Source organism: Denticeps clupeoides, chromosome 8, assembly GCF_900700375.1.
Source record: "Denticeps clupeoides chromosome 8, fDenClu1.1, whole genome shotgun sequence".
Classification (NCBI taxonomy): Eukaryota; Metazoa; Chordata; class Actinopteri; order Clupeiformes; family Denticipitidae; genus Denticeps; species Denticeps clupeoides.
Genome location: NC_041714.1, coordinates 4,295,644 through 4,314,950, shown reverse-complemented (window position 1 = coordinate 4,314,950; position 19,307 = coordinate 4,295,644). Strand labels below are relative to the sequence as shown.

The following is a 19,307-nucleotide window of genomic DNA, read 5'->3' as shown; positions in this document are numbered from 1 at the left end:
CTAAACCCCAGTCTTAATCCACGCTATCAGGGAGCTAATATCCCGCAAGCGCGGAAGGGAAGGATTACTGGCCCGGCCACTTGGACCCGTCGCGGACTTGAACAGCATCGTCTCGGCTGGACTAATCAGAGCCCAGGGCCGTGCCACCAGGGCTACAAGCCCCGCCTTAGTGCCATCAGCTCCACGGCCATGTTTTATGTGTTAGTGTTCATGATAGACTGTACTTGTGGTTCCGAGGAATACGAGTGCAAATGAATGCAGGATTCAGGTAAATTCTCCCTTTTCTTAGGGTTTTATACTTGACTCATGAATTTCGTCTGTCATGAAATGAAGGTAAAGTACTGAGGTGCACATTTTCAACATTTACTGTATACTGCACAGTGCAGATAAAGGCATTATTTAAAAACAAAGAGTTTTGGGGTTTCCCATGCAGGAAAAAAGGGCCGTATAACGTATCTAGATGACTGCTAGGAACAGCCAGTCTTGCCAACAATAAGAATTAGCAACACTCTGTTCAGATCAGACAGAGCGATCAGACAGTCTGATGCCATTCGTTGGAAATAATGACTGTTTTGCTGACTGGTCAGAATCATTCTGGTGGAGAACCCATACTGGTGAAGCAGAGAGACATTTGGCTGTAGAGAGAGAGTGGTCCCACAAAACACCGCATAGCACATATTTCACAAGCATAACTCCCATTCAACCAGCAATCAAATTTCGGTGGTGTGCAGTAACAAAGTAAAAATAGTTGATTGTTGGGGCTGGCATGTGTCTTTTGTTCTGAATTTAGTTCCCACAAGTTCCCAGTGTGGTAAATCTGCTCTGGCCACGGTTGTGTTCATGCACAGAAGCGTGCATGATAGTATAGCCCATTATAGACCATATTTAAATTTACATTTTACATTTACAGCATTTATCAGACACCCTTATCCAGAACGACTTACAATCAGTAGTTACAGGGACAGTCCCCCCCTGGAGATTAAGCAAGAGTCATATAGCAAAAATGGTAACAAGACCTAAGAGACATAATACATCTCTAGAAGGGAATTTGAGTGTTATTGGAGCAACACTGTTGTTTTATCTGCATTGTAAAATGTTCAAGGGGCTTCTTGAATGGCACACAGGATGTAATTCTCAATGATTCCATTCATCATGGTGTTTGGTTGGTTATTTTTGTCGCACAATATGACATGAAGTGTTCCCTGGTGTCATTAATGTTTGTTATGTCTCTAGTCCTAGGGCCACAATGGTTTGAGTTGTATTTTGGGTGTGTGTGAGTTTGTTTCCCTTGTTTAGATGATTAAGGGGATGGACTTGGTGATGGATGACTCCGCCCACACTACCACGTGTCATTCACAGGATGTATATAAGGAAACATCCTACACAGATGGAGTCTAGTGTTCACGGAGAGAAAAGAGGAGATTATTGTTTTGTTGTGGTTGTGGAGAGTTTTTGGAGAGATTTAGAGTTGTAGTCATTATTGTTGCCTATTCCTTGTGAGTTCACTCGCTGAGAGTTCACTCGAGTTCCTTTTATTTATTTGTTGTTTAGCATTAGTCTTTGTTTGCTGATTGCTTCACTTGTCTGCAGTGTAAATAAATGCACTATTATCGCACTTGTGTTTGTATGTTTTCCAGCCACCTATTCCCCTGCCTTTGTTAAGGTTAAGGAAGTGGCCCCTCAGAAGGTTCCAGGTTTGAATCCCAATCCGCCAAGGTGTCACTGAGGTGCCACCTAGCAAAGCACTGTCCCCACACACTGCTCCAAGGGCGCCTGTCATGGCTGCCAACTGCTCACTAATGTGTGCACCGTGTGCTGTGCAGCTGTGTATCACAATGACGATCACTTCACTTCCCTATTTGGGAACGTGGCACATGGGGGCTCGTCTGGGATTTAGTTTGGAGATACCTGTACTTCAAGTTGGTGGGTGTCTTCAGCAGGTGACTGGGTGCTCTGAGAACCTGGGGTTGTGCCTTGGCCGTCCCATTCTTTGGAACACTGTGATTATTGTTTTTCTTTCTATTTGCCTATTTTGCCAGCTTGGGAGCAAGTCTCAATAGGTAGCATGGGACTATAGAACACCAGTGATTCTGACCTTACGCTTTTAAAGCCACCCTCAATTGGTACTCTTCAAACTATAGCTAGGCTAGGTAGAGCGGTCCAGACTTCCCAGGGGTTACCTGGCTGCGTGTATTTTTTCCTACTCATTAGGACCATGTGTTGGAAAGATTGGCTGTGAAGTGCATTGGCTGGAAGAGTGAGTTATTTCTTGCTCTGGTAAGGGGATAAAAATTTCTGTGGTGGAGGACTTCATCAGTTATTCTTCCGTTTCACCTCTGGAACGCTGCACCAAGGAGCAGCTGTTAACTATTGCTGACCTATAAATGGTGGCTTTTACCAGCGAGGATAAAAATCTATCTGGTGGTAACGGGGTTGGTCGAAATGTTTTCTCCTCTGTGACTGTGTTTCCGGTTTCCCTGTGTTCTTCCGCTACTGCAGTTAGTTACTCCGAGATGGAGCTAAACTACCTTTGTGTACCTGAGCAAGACACGTAACCCTGAGTTGCTGTGGGGCGACTGTCCCTGTAAGTACTCGTTGAAAGTCACTCTGGTTGAGAGTGTCTGCTGAATGATGTAAATGTAAATGTACCTGATTACCAGATTTCTTCTAACTCTGGCATTGGCATAATCTTCTAAAAATGCCAGCACAGCCATTATGTTAAATTATGCCAGAGTGTGATCGTAGTATTTATCTGTTTTTTAGGAAATACTATACTACTGTTTATTTATTTTAGAAAACGGTCAGGTACTGAATTATTATGCTATTTGTGTTTACAGATCAGTTCCAGTTAACCCAATGAGGAATTTCGAATGATGGACATTTTAAAATGCTTGTGATACAAGTGTCTGCTAAATGTGAGTTGAGCCTTTGCATCTTTGACCTGGTATCTAAATATCAGTAACAATATTATGTTAGGTGGTTTACAGCTTATTTCTGGATATCAAGTTTAATGAATTATTTTTTTAATAGCTTTTTCCATAAATGGTGCTGGGATTAAAACATAATTAACTCTGTTGACACATTCATGATGCACAGATAAAGCTCATGGAGATAATGTTGTGTTTCTATTTATTTATTAAGCCTTCTTTCAATGTGGACAGTTTATTGTGTGCGGAGACTCCCTCATTTCATTCATTCCTGGTTTCTCTGCGCAGCATTCCAGTGTAACATGACAGGTGGGTTTTTGCAGGGGTGAAGGAACCACAGTGACGCCACTCGTTTATTGCCATTTTTTTATTGCACTTTGTAAGCCGGTGCTGTATAGCTGATCGGGGGGTGGGACACTGATGTGTTGCACTTTCAACTTGTGACACATCAACTCTAGCCAAGCAGAAACAGATTGATCCAAACAAAACAACAGCGACTGTTCAGGTTCATTTGTATTAAAATAAAAATACCCAAAATAAAAACCACATTGGTTTTGCTATGAAGCAATGATGAACATAAAACACACCGTATCTACAAAGATACACATGGGAAGCAGTTTAACATACAGAACATTGTATCAAAATGTGCAGATGTGTTCCTTTTTCCCTCTTAATTCAATTTAATATGTACAAAAGGACATGGACATTTGTTCTATTACATGCAATAGTTTATTTTTTAAATAATGAATCTCTGTTCATATTCACTGAACAATTCAATGGTTATTAATGAAATGTTTTTTGCCTTCCTGTTTCTGCTCTTTCCTCAGTTTACCTCCTTGTAAGAGGTTGCTACAGGGCTTAGAGTTAACAGTCGCTTTCAACAGTGGTTGTCATGGCAACATGGTTGCAATGGACATCATCATCTTATGTTCTCACTTTTTCCATACACGCTCTCGCTGTCCTTTCACACATACACTTCATCGCACATTTCTACCGACCGGGTGGGGGGTAAAAATGTTCACAAAACCCCTGATACAGGTGCACATGAAACATCAAAATGTACAGATATCATTACAGTAAAACGGACTTGGTGGTGAGGCGCCTCCCTTACTCCAGGGAGCGCTGCTGGCCCGTCACAGCAGCACTGTCAGGTGTGTTTGAGGAGAAGAAATTTCTTCCTCCTGCTGTCCACCAGTCTGTCTATTTTCAACTCGAAAGAGGGATGAAGATAAATATCAGCTCCTTCCATCTTCTCAGCTCCATTGCTTTCCATTGATGTTCACTGATCTTCCAGATAGACAAACAGGCGGGTGGCGAGACTTTTCTTGGAGACGTACGGCTAGCTCTTCCCCATCTTTGCGATCAGCTCATCGCAGATCTTTGTTAGTTCCTCAATCTCTTTGTTCTGTGGGTGAGAACAGCACAGTGCAACCAATGACCTCATGTCTTCTTAGAGACAGCTGCATATGTGTGACTTGTAGCAATCTATCCTGCTCTAGTCTACTAAACTAGTTTACAGTGTCAAGAAGCAAGAACGCAAGAAATTACCTGAGAGAAGATCGAAGCATTAAACACAACAACAAGCCTGCTTTGATGTCAGTGTTTCTGACATTACTTTCTCCACTTACACTGAGCTAGAGCATCATGTTAGTGGGAAAATTCTGTGTTCAATAGTACCAGTGGTCATGTGGATGAGGTCTAAAACATATAACTGGCCACTGATTGATGTTATTGGTCCTGCCTATGCCAGATGCTCAATTGGGGCTGAAGACAGACCTTCTGCTCCAGTGTGCGCTCCAGAGAGTCCACTTTCATCTGCTCTTTCCTCAGACTGGCCTGGTAGGCTGCTTGCTCCTGCTTGGCCTTCGCTCGCACCTGAGCAATGTCTGCACTAGCTCTGCAGAGAACCAGACAGAGGTATGAATGTGCTGTCGTGACAGAGACATTTTCATGCCGCTATATAAGACATAAATAGAATTGTATGTTTTGGTTTAGTATAGGGGATATTATGTTTGTAATATCAGCTTAATGCACAATGTTATCAAGAGCAAAGAAAAGAAAGGGGAATGCCGGAGCATGGGAAAAGACAAGATACGCGCAAGATATGGTGTGTGGATAAGAATTGGATTTTCTGCATGTTGAAATGATCCAGACTGAAGAAATAGGGTTCTCCAAAAAAAAGTCTCATCATAAATAATCATCTTCTGGGTGACAGAAAATCATGTGCCACTGCATAGCTTAATCGTAACTTTCCAATCACAATTGTTCAAATCAAGTCCAATTATCCCAGTGGAAGGTGAAGAAACACCTCAGAATGTAATGAATTTCACAACCAGTCGCATCTTAATGTTACCGCAAGGTATAAAGAGCAGAACGTCCTCGTGTGGGTTGGAAATTCTCATTTTGTAACAAGTAGTGCATACACACCCATTTATATTCATGAGATTTATTCATGCGATATGTGAAGTTGCACACACTTCCTCTTTCATCCGAGCTCTGCTCATTTCTTATCAAAAGATCCATTAATGCATTCAAAATGAACGCCACTATCACAAGGCTTCAAACTTCTAGATCGAAGATTTCTGTCAATGTTTTTTTATGGGCAGTGTTTTCAAAGTTTTGAGGGAAAGAAAAACAGACGTTGCTGATGAGTGAAAATACATTTTGAGACAGTTATAAAAATTAATGCAATTAATTACACTCATGCAAAAAACGATTCTAGCTTCTAGATTATTCAAAAGCAATCCAAGGCCATAGGTAATACAAATTGTAAGGTTTATGCCTTACAATGCAGGCTGAATAAAGGGATTTACTTACTTTGGGAAATTTACTATTTAACTATTATCACAAGTGGTTCAATTCACCCCAAGAATCCTTTCTACTCACTTGTCAAGTTTTTCTTCTGCGTGGATTTTCAGTGCCTGGTATCTCTGTTCTTCCTTACGCACTCGAGACAGATATTCCTGTGCACATTTTTTAAGCACCTCCTCGTTCTGGAAGAAGATCATATTATCCGGTCATCTCTACATTCTCCAGGCTACAGAGGTGTCACTCTTAAGTCCAATCCAAGGTTTTATAATGCACCTCAGCAATATACAGAGGGAATGTGTGTTTCATGAAGTATCCCACCTTCCGGAAGCCCTCCAGGACATCCTTCATCTTCTCGTAGCGACGGAAAAGGTCTGCCAGTGACTTTTCCACAGAGTTAAGGTCAGCCAGAGCCTGGTCCTTCTCCATGATGAGCTGCTGGATGGTGTGATGGGACAAAGACTTCTCCCTCTTCTCATCCTCTGAGGAGCACACAGACATGTATGTGAATGAGACACATTTCTTTCCCAGAAAGGACACACAATGTCAAACACAAGCATGCCTGCACACACACACATTTACACAGATGCCGTAATGCACAAATGCACCCTCTCAATTTTTTTACACCTAAAACATTCAGATTCATATTTAACAACATGGTTGTCAATTAAAGTATTTTATTAGTATCTGTTCACTATTCATTCTTTTAAAAAATGGTTTCCTGAATGAAGCATGCACACAAGACAAACACTCAACAATGAGCAAATCAAAAACAAGTCATTTCTGGGTCATTTTCTAAGAGGGTATGATGTATAGGGCCGTTGTGTTCATGCTCATGACTTTTCCCAATTCTATTTAAGGACCCAGCAGTCTGACCCGATTACCTCTCCCTTAAGACTGCCTGAGAGACTTAAACACCAGTTGGGTTCATCCAGAGAGTGTGAATATCTGGGAGATGTTTAACCTGTTAATCGTCCAGCACTCGGGTCTGAGTGGAGATGATTTGATGATTACTGGCACTCTGAAGTGCGGCGGGAGGGAAATCTTCCACGCCATGTGAGTGTATTTAAAAGGGGCTATTCAACCGAAGGAATCATATGGACTTGAGGGACGGAAAATGAGAGACATTTGACAGCTGGGAACACACTGCCTGTTCCCCTGCTGGCCGTGTGATACTCAACACGAAGAAGGAGAAAAAAACGAAGGTTCCTCATTACTTACCAGGCATGCCTGAATGGTATATCAAATATTTACACGCAAAGAGGGGAGCAAAACAGAAAGAAGGGATTGTGTTAAGTCAAGCCACGAGGAGGAAATTGTGAAAAAATAAAATGTGATATGAAAAAATGTCTCCCAGTGGGTAAACAGAATTAATATTTGACGAAAAAAAGATAAAGTGAATAATATGACAGAAAAATATGAGGAAGAGATCTGTTTAAAGGAATGCAATGAAATATATAAGAAATCACAGAAAATTGTCCAGATGGGAAATATGAAAAAGGTTGAACCCAAATAAAAAATGGGCGAAAGAACATTGCAAGAAACAACATGTTCACATTCCCAAAGCAGAGCAAGAATGGCAGTTCACAAATCAACCCCCCTGTTAGAAAAGCATCAGAGACTGTTTATTGTCATACAGTGAGAAAGCAAATAATTTTGTCCAGAAGTGTGTTAAAGCGCAACACACAAGCGAGGGGGAATATGTGCAATGAAGGCAAGGAAAAATAAGGACGAATCGCTGAGAGGTAACAAGGAGAAGAATGATCCTTCCACGCTAATGTGGTCCAATCAGGATGATCTGAACCCTCACCCCACTGCAGGATGACATCACACACACACTCACCAATCATCTGTGCAATCGTCTTCTCGTACTCTGCCACTATTCTCCTGTGGGGAAATGACACATGTGGGTCTGTTATTAAAACAATAGTCATAATCTGTGATTATCTATATTCTATATCAATCTATATAGTCCCATAATTAATTATATTTAATAAGGGACAAAAGAAGAAGGGAGCCATTCGAAGATTATTTCCTCAGCAGCTGCCGGGGGACGTTACTTACTGACAGGGCAGGTTGCTGTAAAGTCAGGCTGCCGGAAAGGTAAGAGGATGGATAAGCAGTGCTTCCCTTAGCCTCTTATGCGTTTCTGATCCTGAGCTCAATTAGTCTAATGAAGTAAGTCACCAACTTATCCACACCAACAAGGCACAGCCCAGCTGGCCGGTCCCACAACTCCAACCCCTCCACCCACAGCCCTGTATCGCTCTAAGTCAGCTTGGAATCTCCATTGGCGTAAAAATTCCATATTCTGAAAAATAATCATATAGGTGCATTGAAAAAAAATGAACACTGGCTAAACCTAATAGCATAGCTGTAATGTAAACAAACCAATCAAACCTGCTGTAACCTGGTTTATTTACGTCAGTGCGAAAATATTAGGTGTGACAGATTATTAATTTTTTTTTTCATTTAGCCTGTGATCACTTTTTACAGCGTGGCTTGCAAACTTGTAAATACTTCAAGCAATATGAATTTCCGCATAGATACATCAGGACCTAAATGTAGCAAGAGTAGCACTATAGTCCATTAATGATACAGTGAAGTTACATATTACAGTTATACACTACAATGAAAAAAGTGAGCTCTGGCTAAATTTTAAAAAATATTTTAATTTTTTTAGCATTGACATAATGTAAATGAACATTGTAAATGAACAGATTTGATTGGTTTATTTACATTACATTGAAGCTAAAATATTTGGTGTGACAGATTAATTATATTTTTTAAGTTAAGCCAGTGTTCACTTCTTACAGGGTATGGATGCACTAAAAAAACAAACTGTACTTGTTTTCTTGTGTTTTTTATCATTACAGTAGCTAAAAATATTACTTTGTTCTTTTAAACTAAGCTGTCTAATTTATGCTTATAAGTAAATTGTTAATTTTTTTAATTTATGATAATACTACCGACAGCAGGTTTGTTTGATTTATTCACATTATGGTAATGCTAAAATATTAAGTGTAACAGATTACTTCAATTTTTTTAAGCTTAGCCAGTATTCATCTTTTTCAGGTGGTGTAGGTGGTAGTAAGCTAGTGTGTAAGACCCTCACCTATGAACCAGAAGACCTCAAAGTCACACTTTTAAGTGTGGTTTGAGTGTCCAGGGGGACTCAAATTTAAATTTTATTTGTCACATACACAGTCATACACGGTATGATGTGCAGTGAAATGCTTTCTGCAACTGCTACAGACCACAGTATTGCAAATGTTGCAAGTAAACAATGAACCAATATGCAAATATTGCAAACATAACCAAGTATTACACTTTTACGTCTTTAACATAAAATATGTGTAACTGGTAGGGTGAAGGTGTGCAAATGAGTTACAGTTTTTACAATGTTTAAAGAAAGAGAGAAAGAGCCATAAAAGAAAGAGCAGTAAGAAAGAGCGAAAGAGCCATAAAAGAAAGAGCAGTGAACTGGGGACTGTCAGGGACTGTCCCTGTAACTACTGATTGTAAGTTGCTCTGGATAAGTGCATCTGATAAATGCAACTACTGTATGCTAACTTTAAAGTATGCAGTTAGATATTCATCTTTTAACAAATGAAAACAAAGTATGTTTGGTGAAACCAGTTTTTCAGAATCACCTCTCTTTACCTTCATAATTGCTTTGCAGACTACTATCATCATCATTATCAGCTTTATGAGGTACTTATTAACATGAGCAAAAGAAAAGCATCCACCAGGGGTAGGAACTGATATCACAGCAAAAATTAAGAGCCTAAATTTGGTTATTTTCTTCAATGTAAAATGGACAGAAATAGAAAACAAAATGATGTACACTTCATAATGAGTCACATGTGGAAAAGATGGAAACCCAGGCTTCATAATGAGTCACATGTTAGCACCTCACCTCATTTCCACTACTTCCTGTCGACTCTCCTCATACTTCCTCTTCCACTCTAATACCTCCTTTTCCTTGGTTACAATCTGATGGAAAATGAATGAATATGAAAGAATGGAAGGAAAACACAGTCCAGGTTCTTCCCCCTGTTTACAAGCAAATTTCCACACTTTTCCATGACTTCTCAATTACTCATGATTTTACAATTACAAATTTTCATGATCATATGTTATCTGACATTTCTGTGCAAATGTGAAAAAAAAAATCACAAAAAGTCAAATTTACAGAAAAGGTAAAAAACGTGCAGTCTTATGGGTACTATGTACTTCATTATTCATTCATGTGTCAATCAGATTTCAATGACTTTTCCATGACTTTTTATGTTTATTTGGTCTTCCAAAACATCTCAAGGACTGGAAAATCCTCTTGTCAAATTCCACGATTTTTAATGACCACAGGAATCTAAATCTGTTTAGGAGCGTGTTGAAAGCAGATGGTGGGAGGTGGTTACCTCCTCTCTGGCTATGCCCAGGGAGTGGTCTAGGTCTTGGGGCAGATAAGGACTTTCGCTCTCACTGTATGCAGTCTTGGAGTACAGTGCAGACTTGGAAACTGTAGTTTCTGCTGGAGATGAAGCTTCTCTCTGTATGGTGGTGTGGAGAGAGGGACATGCAGAACAGTATTGGGCACCGTTAGTGAATGTTATATGGTGTTAATGACGGGAGAGGTCAAAAACCTGTAAAAAAAAAAATAAAAAAACAAAATACATACAGACCAACGGATGAGGGCAACCCAAGACACCACATCATCTAATTGTGCAAGTCTACTGAGCAAATGCACAAAGCCAAAGGGAGCAGCTTACAGCTACACATAAAAGCCTGTGGCCAGCTGGAGTGAATTGGTCAGTCCTTCAATGTAGATGGATTCTTTGATTGGCTCACAATGAACAAAGCAAAGTCAAATGTAGATCTATGATTGATTCGAGGGCAGGGAGGGAGTCTCTGGGTCACTGAGTTGCAGCACATTCTCAGAAACATCAGCAAACTCGAGCAATGATGGCATAGAGCACAACAAAAAACTTTCATATATCAAAATCTTTAAACAAAAATTGGACGTGGCAGCTAAATTATAAAGAAATATTTTCTATTCTATTTATGAATAGAAAACGTCCAGTTTATGTAAGCATAGCATATTTAGATGAAACTCAAAGCAATTCAAACATATCTTCTGAAAAGCAAGAACAAACCAATAGAGACACTACATTCTACTTTCTTCTAAAAACTCAAATATTTTGGGCTTAATCTCACCAAAGAATTAAAAGCATTAAAAGCAAATTAAAGCATTCACTGAAGAGAGGATTTGATGTGATTTGATAAAATTATTGTGTGTTGATGGGGGTTCCTGGGTGGAATTGGACTCTACTAAACACACCAAACACAAGCTGATCACCTTCAACCCACGGAACTCAACAGGACCCAAAACGCTCAGCAGAGCTGCAGCAGTAAGTATATCAGCAGTACATTAACTCAAAGAGATCCAATCAAAATTCACACACAAATTGTACATTTATTAAAAAGAAATAAGGAATGCCCTGTATGAATAGGAAGAAAAACGGAAACTCCTAATTTGCAACTGCAAATCATCCCTGCAGGCAATGCCCATTTATTTCTCTATAACTACATGTTATTTAGGTTGTAACTACATGTTATTTAGGCAGGACCTACATGTTATTAAAGATATAACTACATGTTACTAAGGCAGTAACTACATGTTGTTAAGGCAGTGACTACATGTTATTGGTGACCCACTGGTGGGTCCGAGGGGTGTTAAGGGACTAAAAACTTCAAATGTTACATATAAGGAAAAATAATGACCATCTGCAATAACAACCCTTCAGTGACTATCACTGTGTAAAACACAGTATATTATAATATCCATCATGGACTAGAATTCTGGAGAGCAGAGTCAATAATGATGATGTAAAAATGTAATTATATTTAAAATAATACAGAGAAAATATTCTGATATGCTCTTCCGTATTTACAGTTTATACAAGCCACATTCCACTTTTGACTGGTTTGAAACAGATATCACAGGTCCTAATGTCACCATGCAGTGCGCAATCAAGGGCTCTGTCATCTAAGGTGGGAACATGTAAAGGACATACCAGTGCCAAGTGCATTTTGGGGTGTGTTTGCACAAAAAGAAAGAGGCCACAACTTTTTTGTGTAAAGTTTTACTTTACACAAAACCCCTTAATCTACCCATCACTGTAACAGAATCTGCATGGAATCCAAAAATGTCCATAATATCCATACAGTAATAAACTGGAAAATGTTAACTTGCATTGATTTAAGGACAATCCTACTCTTTTTTATATTTATTTTATAGTTACATTATTTATACATCCTGTGGTGGCCTGGCACCCCACTGGGTGAGTCCCCACTCAGCATCCAGTGTTCGGAGATGGGCTGAGAGAGGTTCCGTGACACCCTAAGTAAGACTAAGTGAATTTATGGAAAGTGAGTAACCAGAAGTATTTATAAATCTATTTATAGTAAATGTATGCAGGTTTTTATTTTAAGACATACCTGAAAGATTAAAAAATGCTATTTTCTTTAATTAGTAAACAACTAAACATATCATGCTCCACTGATCAATGTCCATAGGAGGACATTTCACTTATTAGCATAATTATTTAAACAACGTATTATTTTAAATATGAGTGATATGATTATCTTAACTTTGATAAGTGCAGCTGTAGTGCACTTGTCTTTCATTTTTCTATTTATTGATAATGTGTATTTCTGATAAGAGTTTATGGATTTTTTTTTTATTTGCTTTACTAGGAAAAAGAAGTAAGTAAAAGGGAACATTTTGCTACACTCAGCCCTGCTGTTTTGTGTGAATCATCATAGGTGCAAGCATATCCAAGAAAAAACACCAGTGCTTTGCGCTGGTATGTCCATTACATTTGGACAACAACTACCAGTCTAAAACAACAGGGAGCACAAAACGGGGGTTTCAGAAACAGAAGATACGAGGGGGTGACTTCTTGTGGGTAGATGGGACTGAGGGGCGTATATCTGGGATGCGATCGGTTACAGGTTTTTAGTCTGTCCTCTTACTTTAGCCATGGGTGAACCGTTGAGATTCCACCTCCGTGAGCGCGGCTTCCTGAGGCGAGACTGTGGATCGTGCAAGACAAGAGCATGAGACAGGAGTGGGGTGAGTTAGGGCCGGGCAGAGCAAGGCGGATAGGGAAAGGGCACAGGCGGGGTGGGATCAAGGCCAGTCAGGCACGGTCCGCCACCATGTCAGTTACATACTGTAGCTTTCCCACATCTCCAAAGTTCAGGTTCATATACCTAACGTCCAGCACAAACACATGGCACTGTACCAGTGTTAGTTCAGATTAGTTATAATCCAGTCAGAAAACAAGAGTGTGACGTGGGATTGGATTACAACCATTAAACTGAACAATAAACAAAACAAACACATGAAGAACAAAAAAAAATCCATGGGAAGAGGCATCCCAAGTCACTTTGATGTTTCTTGGTGTTTACATCTACAAGCAGCATGCAGTTTCATCTACAGAAGCCTGGCTGGGGCCACACCTCTCTCTTTCAAGAGGGTGTCGGTTCAGGGGAGAAACAAGCACCAATCGGGGAAGAGAAAGCCGTGTTAGAGATGTCACATGGACGAGTCAGGATGTGCTTGTGGTGACCACACCCGTCATGGCTGAGGTTGTTCATGGGCTCACAGTCACACCAGTGGGTCATGGTGGAGTTTAGTAAGGGAAAAAGGCTAGCTGATACACACTCAAAATCACACTCGCACACACTCTCGCACACACACGCACACACAGCAGCTGCAGGCTAGATCAGTGCAGTACCTCTTGGGGGGATACAGTGGATAGGGAAGGGCTCTGAGAGATGTTTTTGGCTACCTGTAGAGCCTCTATCCTCAGGGCTGCCAGAACCAGCTCCTCCTGTGACGTTAGGAGGGTGGAGGGGCAAGGGGCAGGGGAAAGAGGGGTTAGAGAGCAGACTCTCTCTCTCTTTCTCTCTCTCTCTCACACACACACACACAAACACACACAAGTTGCTTCACCAGGAAGGCACACGTTACAAAGATAAAATGTCTATTTCCACAGCCCACATCTAGTCTCGAACGAAGAGTATTTGTCTGATAAACCAAAATACTAAAATACTGTTTTAACTAAATGAGGGCGGTGAAAATTCAGTACAGCATAGTTAAATAAATAAATAAGCAGCAGACTTTATGAAAGAAAAAAACTTGCCATGAAATAAAGACAAGATCCACACTGCTGCAGAAAGGAAATGGTACAAGAGAGGGGGAGGAGGTCATGGGGAACTTGGTCGGTCAGGTCTCTCTCTCTTTCTCAACACACCTGAAGTTTGTGGGCGAAGGCGGTGGGGTTGGTCTCTGCCAGGTCGGGCTCCATGTAGTTGAGTGGCCCCCCAGATTCTGCCAGCCTGTCTAACAGTGGGAGGTCTGAGGGGTCTGCTGGGCCATGGGAGAGGGGCTGGGCGAGATCAGGAGATGGACAGGAGGAGGTGTGCATGTCAGCAAAGCAAGGATAAGTGGCTCAGTGTAATCACGGTGCAGTGATAGAGCAGTTATAATGCAATCGTGAGTTGTTTTAGAAAGGACTACTTGAGGGGTGCCCTGCTGAAATTATTCATTAGAAATGTGTGGTGCTCTGTCTCCCCCTTGAGGCCGTAGTTAGAATGGACATTAGTAACATTGGGGCAAAGCAATTTACCAAACATAAGAGGACAGTATGATTGGTTGTTTTTAATATAGACCTGTAATGTCTGCTGTACGAGTGGAACTCACCCCTCCATCGCGCTCAGTGCTGTGTGTGCGGCTCAGAGACTCGCTCTCTCTCTTTCTGCTCTTCTCCAAGGCTGAGCCCTCTGGAGCTATGCAGGATGAGGGTAGAACTGGAGACTTGGATTCAGCCCTGATCTGGGCTTCCATCTCCTCAAAACTCCTGTTCAAATGACACAGAAATAATATTTCTGTTGCTGAATAATTAAGCAAAAGTGATTATTTGTCATTCTGACACGTGGCAGATGATGAAATGCATTTAACCCATTCACCCTTCATGAGCAGTGAGTGAGTGGCCCTGTATAGTTAAATCCACAAATTCATGGAACACTGAAACTCCCACGTATTTCTTGTAAAGAGATCCAATATTGCATAGCATCACAAAAAGGAATCATATTAGAAAATTTGGGCTGACTATAACTGTAATAAATGACACAAATTGTGCGTGGTCTCTACTTGTGTGTTTCCATACCCGGTGCATGGGGAGTTGGGATCTGAGCCATTGATGCCAGAAAGAGTCTTATTTGAACTGTCAGTCACAGAGTCCAGCTTCAGGTAGAGAGACGGTTTCTTCGAGGAGAGGGGCTGGAGAAAGACAAAGGCCACAGGGGTCAGGGACAAGGACAAGATGTCAAGCATCCCACACTGGACTAAGAACAGCCATGGGAATGCAAACAGCTGATGAGTCAGCACACAATATGTCGACAGAACACAGTCATCAGTTTAGCTCTCCTTCATATCTATCTTATATCTGCAAATAACAAAACTTACAGACATAATTACAGTTGATATACAATTTGTTTAGCTAGTTGACGTTCTGCTCTGGCATATTTGTGGGACAGTGATACTCACAGGAGTGGAGGAGCCAATCTTCTCCATGTACTCGATCTCATAGTCTGTCACTGTGGAGGGAAATGTAAAGGAGTCACAAAATGAAAAAAGAAAAGCTGCTCAGATCAGACCCTTGTGCTGTCTTCTCCTGCGTGTGGACTTGAAATAAACTTAGTTTGTCAGCCTTTGTGCTGATAGTAAGGACGTTACTGCTGATCTGGCAGCAGGAGTTCACTCTATTTCCCGCTTTCACTGTGACCCAGTTCACCTAGCATGAGCCACTTACAAACCCTCTTTTGGGGTCATGGGAAAAATGGGCCAATCACATGGTGATCAATGTCGTAATTACAACATTAAACAGCCTACAGCCGCTCTCAGTTCTGCTAACACTTTGCTCTTTGGCCCATTCTAACAGATCTAGCTGTGTATGGTGCGCATGGAAAAAACGTCTGAATAACAACGGAGAGAATTCGAATACCCACACAAGCCAAAGGTTAAAGATTCTGTAATATCTCTCACGCATTCTCCACACTTTGAACAATGCAGGGTCACCATGAACAAGCGGTGCTTTCTGTTCATTGTTTCATTTTAGTGGGAATATACAAGGTAAGCATTCATTTAGATTTTATTCATAATATTCTCTTTACATTAAAAAAAATCACATCCTACTAACTTCTCACACATTTAGTATAACTGTTGTCTGTAATGTGTTGTGTACGTCCAATATACAGTACATTTACTTCGTTATACACACTCACCATTCATCTGGGAGGGCAGGTTGTTCTCATTGACAAATGATGACAGATCAGAGGGTTTTGAAAAGTCCAGCTCCACCTCCACATCGTGACGAGCTGCCCTCTTCTGACTGGTGGAGGAGGCAAGCTTCTCCTCGTCAGTGGCATGATCCTGTGGGGGGCCTGCCGGGGCATCGGGTGGGTCGAGGGGAGTGGGGTCCTGCATGTGATGGTGCGAGTGGGGGACGGGGAAGGCAAGTGAAGAGCACACAGGACAACACTGTTATGATATGAGGTGACCGTGGAGAGGAGACACAAATTCACAAAAGCAGGACAGTGTGTCAGCAGTGAGTGTGTGAGTGTGTGAGTGTGTGTGGACAGGCATGTGCGCTTGTGTGTAATGTTACCTGGGATGACGTCTCAGACATGGGTGACCTCTTTGGAGATTTCTTCACTCTGAACGTGTTACTGCAAAATGTGACGAGGAAACAACGATGAACACACAAAACATGGACTTCAGCACCAACAAAATTATTTCACACACACATTTGACCACAATTATTCAAATGAAAGGTTCTTTAAAAGGATAACGGAGGAAGCTCAGTGCTAGCCTCTTTGTGGTTTCAATTTGAACTACCCAGTCGAGTTTGAGATCATGTCACTGGGTAAATATTTATGATGGCATGTTTTTTACATTTATCACATACATACCTGCACAACTGTATGTTCATTCACAATTTTAATAGTGAAGAAATATTAGTAGATTTTAGACTGTTTCTTATTATTGAAATCCTGCAGATAATATGATTAATTCATATAATGATTGACATTGTACAAAAAAGAAATTAATGGGGGGTTCAAATGTTAGTGTGTTAGTGAGAGTGTAACTGGGTAGGACTGCCGTCAAATGCCAAACACCCAAAGCTGGACTTAATAATAACAGATCAACATTGTCACACCATTTAGTAAATCAATGCTAATTTTTATCTAGTCATCTCAACTATCATTACTTTTGTTATTGGACTAAAAACATTATCATTTTCTTTACGTGATCCTTAGGTAAAACAAGACTGTAGACTGCTAATAAACTGTAAATTTTACTTTAAAAGCAAATACTTTTCCTTTCCTTACCTTATAGATAAAAAATCCGTAATTGGTGGACATGTACCAATTAATCCGAACCAAAATGAATCAAAATCAATCTCGATTCAACTGCATTATCATGACTTAACTGATCCAAAATGAATCCCAGTTTACAGTCAACACTGCCCTGTTTACAACACTTGATCAGACTTCAGGACATTCCCTCTCATTGGTAAAAAGTCAGTCAGGAGGTGGGGCAAAGGTGGAGGAAGGTGTTTCATTGGGGGATGATGGAATTAAAGGGCTGGTTGGTGGGCATCATGGTAAGTGTAACCGTGGAGTGGTTTTAAATGACCAGGGGTAGGAGGAAATGGTTGAACTGCTGAATTATTCTGTGTCTTTTTTACTTACAACAGACAACACAGAGAGGTAATACCGCTGTGCTTCCTGTGACACAGGGGAATACAGACAGAGAGGTGACAGAGACACCAGTAGGGGACAGCAACATGCAAGGAACACTCACAGACATCTGTATACAACATCCAGCTACATTAAGAAGAACATTTTGGCAGCTGGTGTGTCAAAGCTTGGCATCCCATCTGCAAACGTGGACTTACGATTTTACTGGCGTCTTCTTCTTTTTAGCAGGTTTGTTCTGGTTGTGATCCTGCAGTTCGCCAATGTTTTCATTGTCATTGTCATTGTTATTGGTGGGCATATCAAAAGAGGAAGATTTTGGTGGAGACTTGCTCATCTTGATTGACGATTTGAATGGGTCAATTTCTTCAAAAGATTCTGGGTTGAAGCTGTATCCACCTTTGGAAAGACGGGGTGAGTTCGGAATGCCGCTTCCTGATGAAAAGGGGTTGAAGTTGGGGTCGTCCCATTGACTTGGGTCAAAGTTGTAGGAAGCCTTGGGGATTGGGATGTCATCATCATTGGTGGATGGAGGAGCATTATCCAGCATCTCTGTTTGATGTTGTGGGGCTTTTTTAATCCCAGTCTTTGGCTTGCGAAGGGGCATCTTGGCTCCGGGCTTCTTACCCACTCTCTTGGGTGGGGGTGGGGTGTCTTTCGGTGTCTCTCCACCTTCCTCTGAGTAGTCAAACTCCAGCCTGATGGACTGGCGTTTCTTCAGTAGTTGCTCCTCTACACTTGTGGTGGTATGCAGTGGAGGAGCAGGAGGCTCCGAAGCAGGAGGTTCTTCCAATGGATCTGGCTCTGAGGCAAATTCTATTCCTTTCCTCTGGAGTACTGGTGAGTTTGCAATCTTGCTTCCTCCAGTACAAAATGGGTCAATCCCTTCAAAGTTGTCTGGATCCCATTTGTAGGAGGCTGAAGGCGGAACTGGAGACTCTTTGTCTGGAATGGACGGTGAAGTGGCTGCTGAAAGAGGCACGTCTTCCTGACAGGGCTTGGTTGGTGGTTCAGAAGTTGGTGTGGTCTCTTCTGCCAGTGGGGGGGGACTGTCCACCCGGGGTTTGACTCTGTTCCTCCTAAGAGTACCGCTAGGGGTAGCAGATAGAGATCCCTGCTCCTCTGAAACCTGCAAGGGGCTCTCTGCTCTTGGTTTGGCCTTCTTCTTTACCTCTGGAGTGCTGCTGGATGAGGATGGCTTGGTGGATGTGCTCTCTGGATTGGAGTTCTGCCTTGAGATGGGTTTCTTCTTCAGGGAGCCTGGCCGAGGTTTCTTGGGCCTGCGAAGTGTTCCTGGGGCACTTTCTGTACCAACACTGAAAGACTCAGCACGCTGGTGAAAGGGTCTGTCAAATTCACCTGTTGTAGTTGTGTTGGTTCCACCAGAACTGTCTAGCTCGCCTGCCTGAAGGCTGAGGGATCGAGTCAGTTGGCTCCTGCTCTGGCGATCCAAAGAGTCAAAAGAAGAATCAGATGTCCCCAAAAGGTCAAGGTTGTAGGCACCACTGCTAGCAATGGGCTTGTCTTCATCAAATACAATAGAGAGGGAGCGACTAGGAGGACGTGGGTCCAAAGGAGGCTCAGTTAAAGTGATATCTGCTGCAGAAGTAGTGTCAGAACAAAAACCTGAAATCAGAAAGTATGTGCTTAACAGACATTTAAAGAAATACTAAATCATATGTATTAATACATACATTCAAACCATCTACTGTGATTGATCAAGTTCACTTTGGCTTTTGA

General features: G+C 41.4%; 1 protein-coding gene across 17 annotated transcripts in view; it reads right to left on the bottom strand.

Moving 5' to 3' along the window:
- Nucleotides 1-3,279: 3,279 nt before the first annotated feature.
- The window catches only part of tacc2 (transforming, acidic coiled-coil containing protein 2), a 51,835-nt gene continuing 35,807 nt past the window's right edge, over nucleotides 3,280-19,307 (bottom strand). For 9 of the 17 annotated variants that reach the window (XM_028988508.1, XM_028988522.1, XM_028988521.1 and 6 more), the window contains 17 exons: nucleotides 17,768-19,193; nucleotides 16,475-16,535; nucleotides 16,092-16,347; nucleotides 15,355-15,404; nucleotides 14,975-15,087; nucleotides 14,509-14,665; nucleotides 14,060-14,194; nucleotides 13,541-13,636; nucleotides 12,774-12,833; nucleotides 10,157-10,288; nucleotides 9,655-9,731; nucleotides 7,579-7,622; nucleotides 6,957-6,965; nucleotides 6,057-6,217; nucleotides 5,814-5,920; nucleotides 4,704-4,824; nucleotides 3,280-4,332 (listed from right to left, as the gene is read on the bottom strand). In XM_028988508.1, coding sequence (XP_028844341.1) covers nucleotides 4,267-4,332; nucleotides 4,704-4,824; nucleotides 5,814-5,920; nucleotides 6,057-6,217; nucleotides 6,957-6,965; nucleotides 7,579-7,622; nucleotides 9,655-9,731; nucleotides 10,157-10,288; nucleotides 12,774-12,833; nucleotides 13,541-13,636; nucleotides 14,060-14,194; nucleotides 14,509-14,665; nucleotides 14,975-15,087; nucleotides 15,355-15,404; nucleotides 16,092-16,347; nucleotides 16,475-16,535; nucleotides 17,768-19,193 — 3,071 coding nt within the window. In that variant the 3' untranslated portion in view covers nucleotides 3,280-4,266. The remainder of the gene's footprint in view (nucleotides 4,333-4,703; nucleotides 4,825-5,813; nucleotides 5,921-6,056; nucleotides 6,218-6,956; nucleotides 6,966-7,578; nucleotides 7,623-9,654; nucleotides 9,732-10,156; nucleotides 10,289-12,773; nucleotides 12,834-13,540; nucleotides 13,637-14,059; nucleotides 14,195-14,508; nucleotides 14,666-14,974; nucleotides 15,088-15,354; nucleotides 15,405-16,091; nucleotides 16,348-16,474; nucleotides 16,536-17,767; nucleotides 19,194-19,307) is intronic. The other 8 variants (XM_028988510.1, XM_028988525.1, XM_028988511.1 and 5 more) reach the window with 7 other exon arrangements.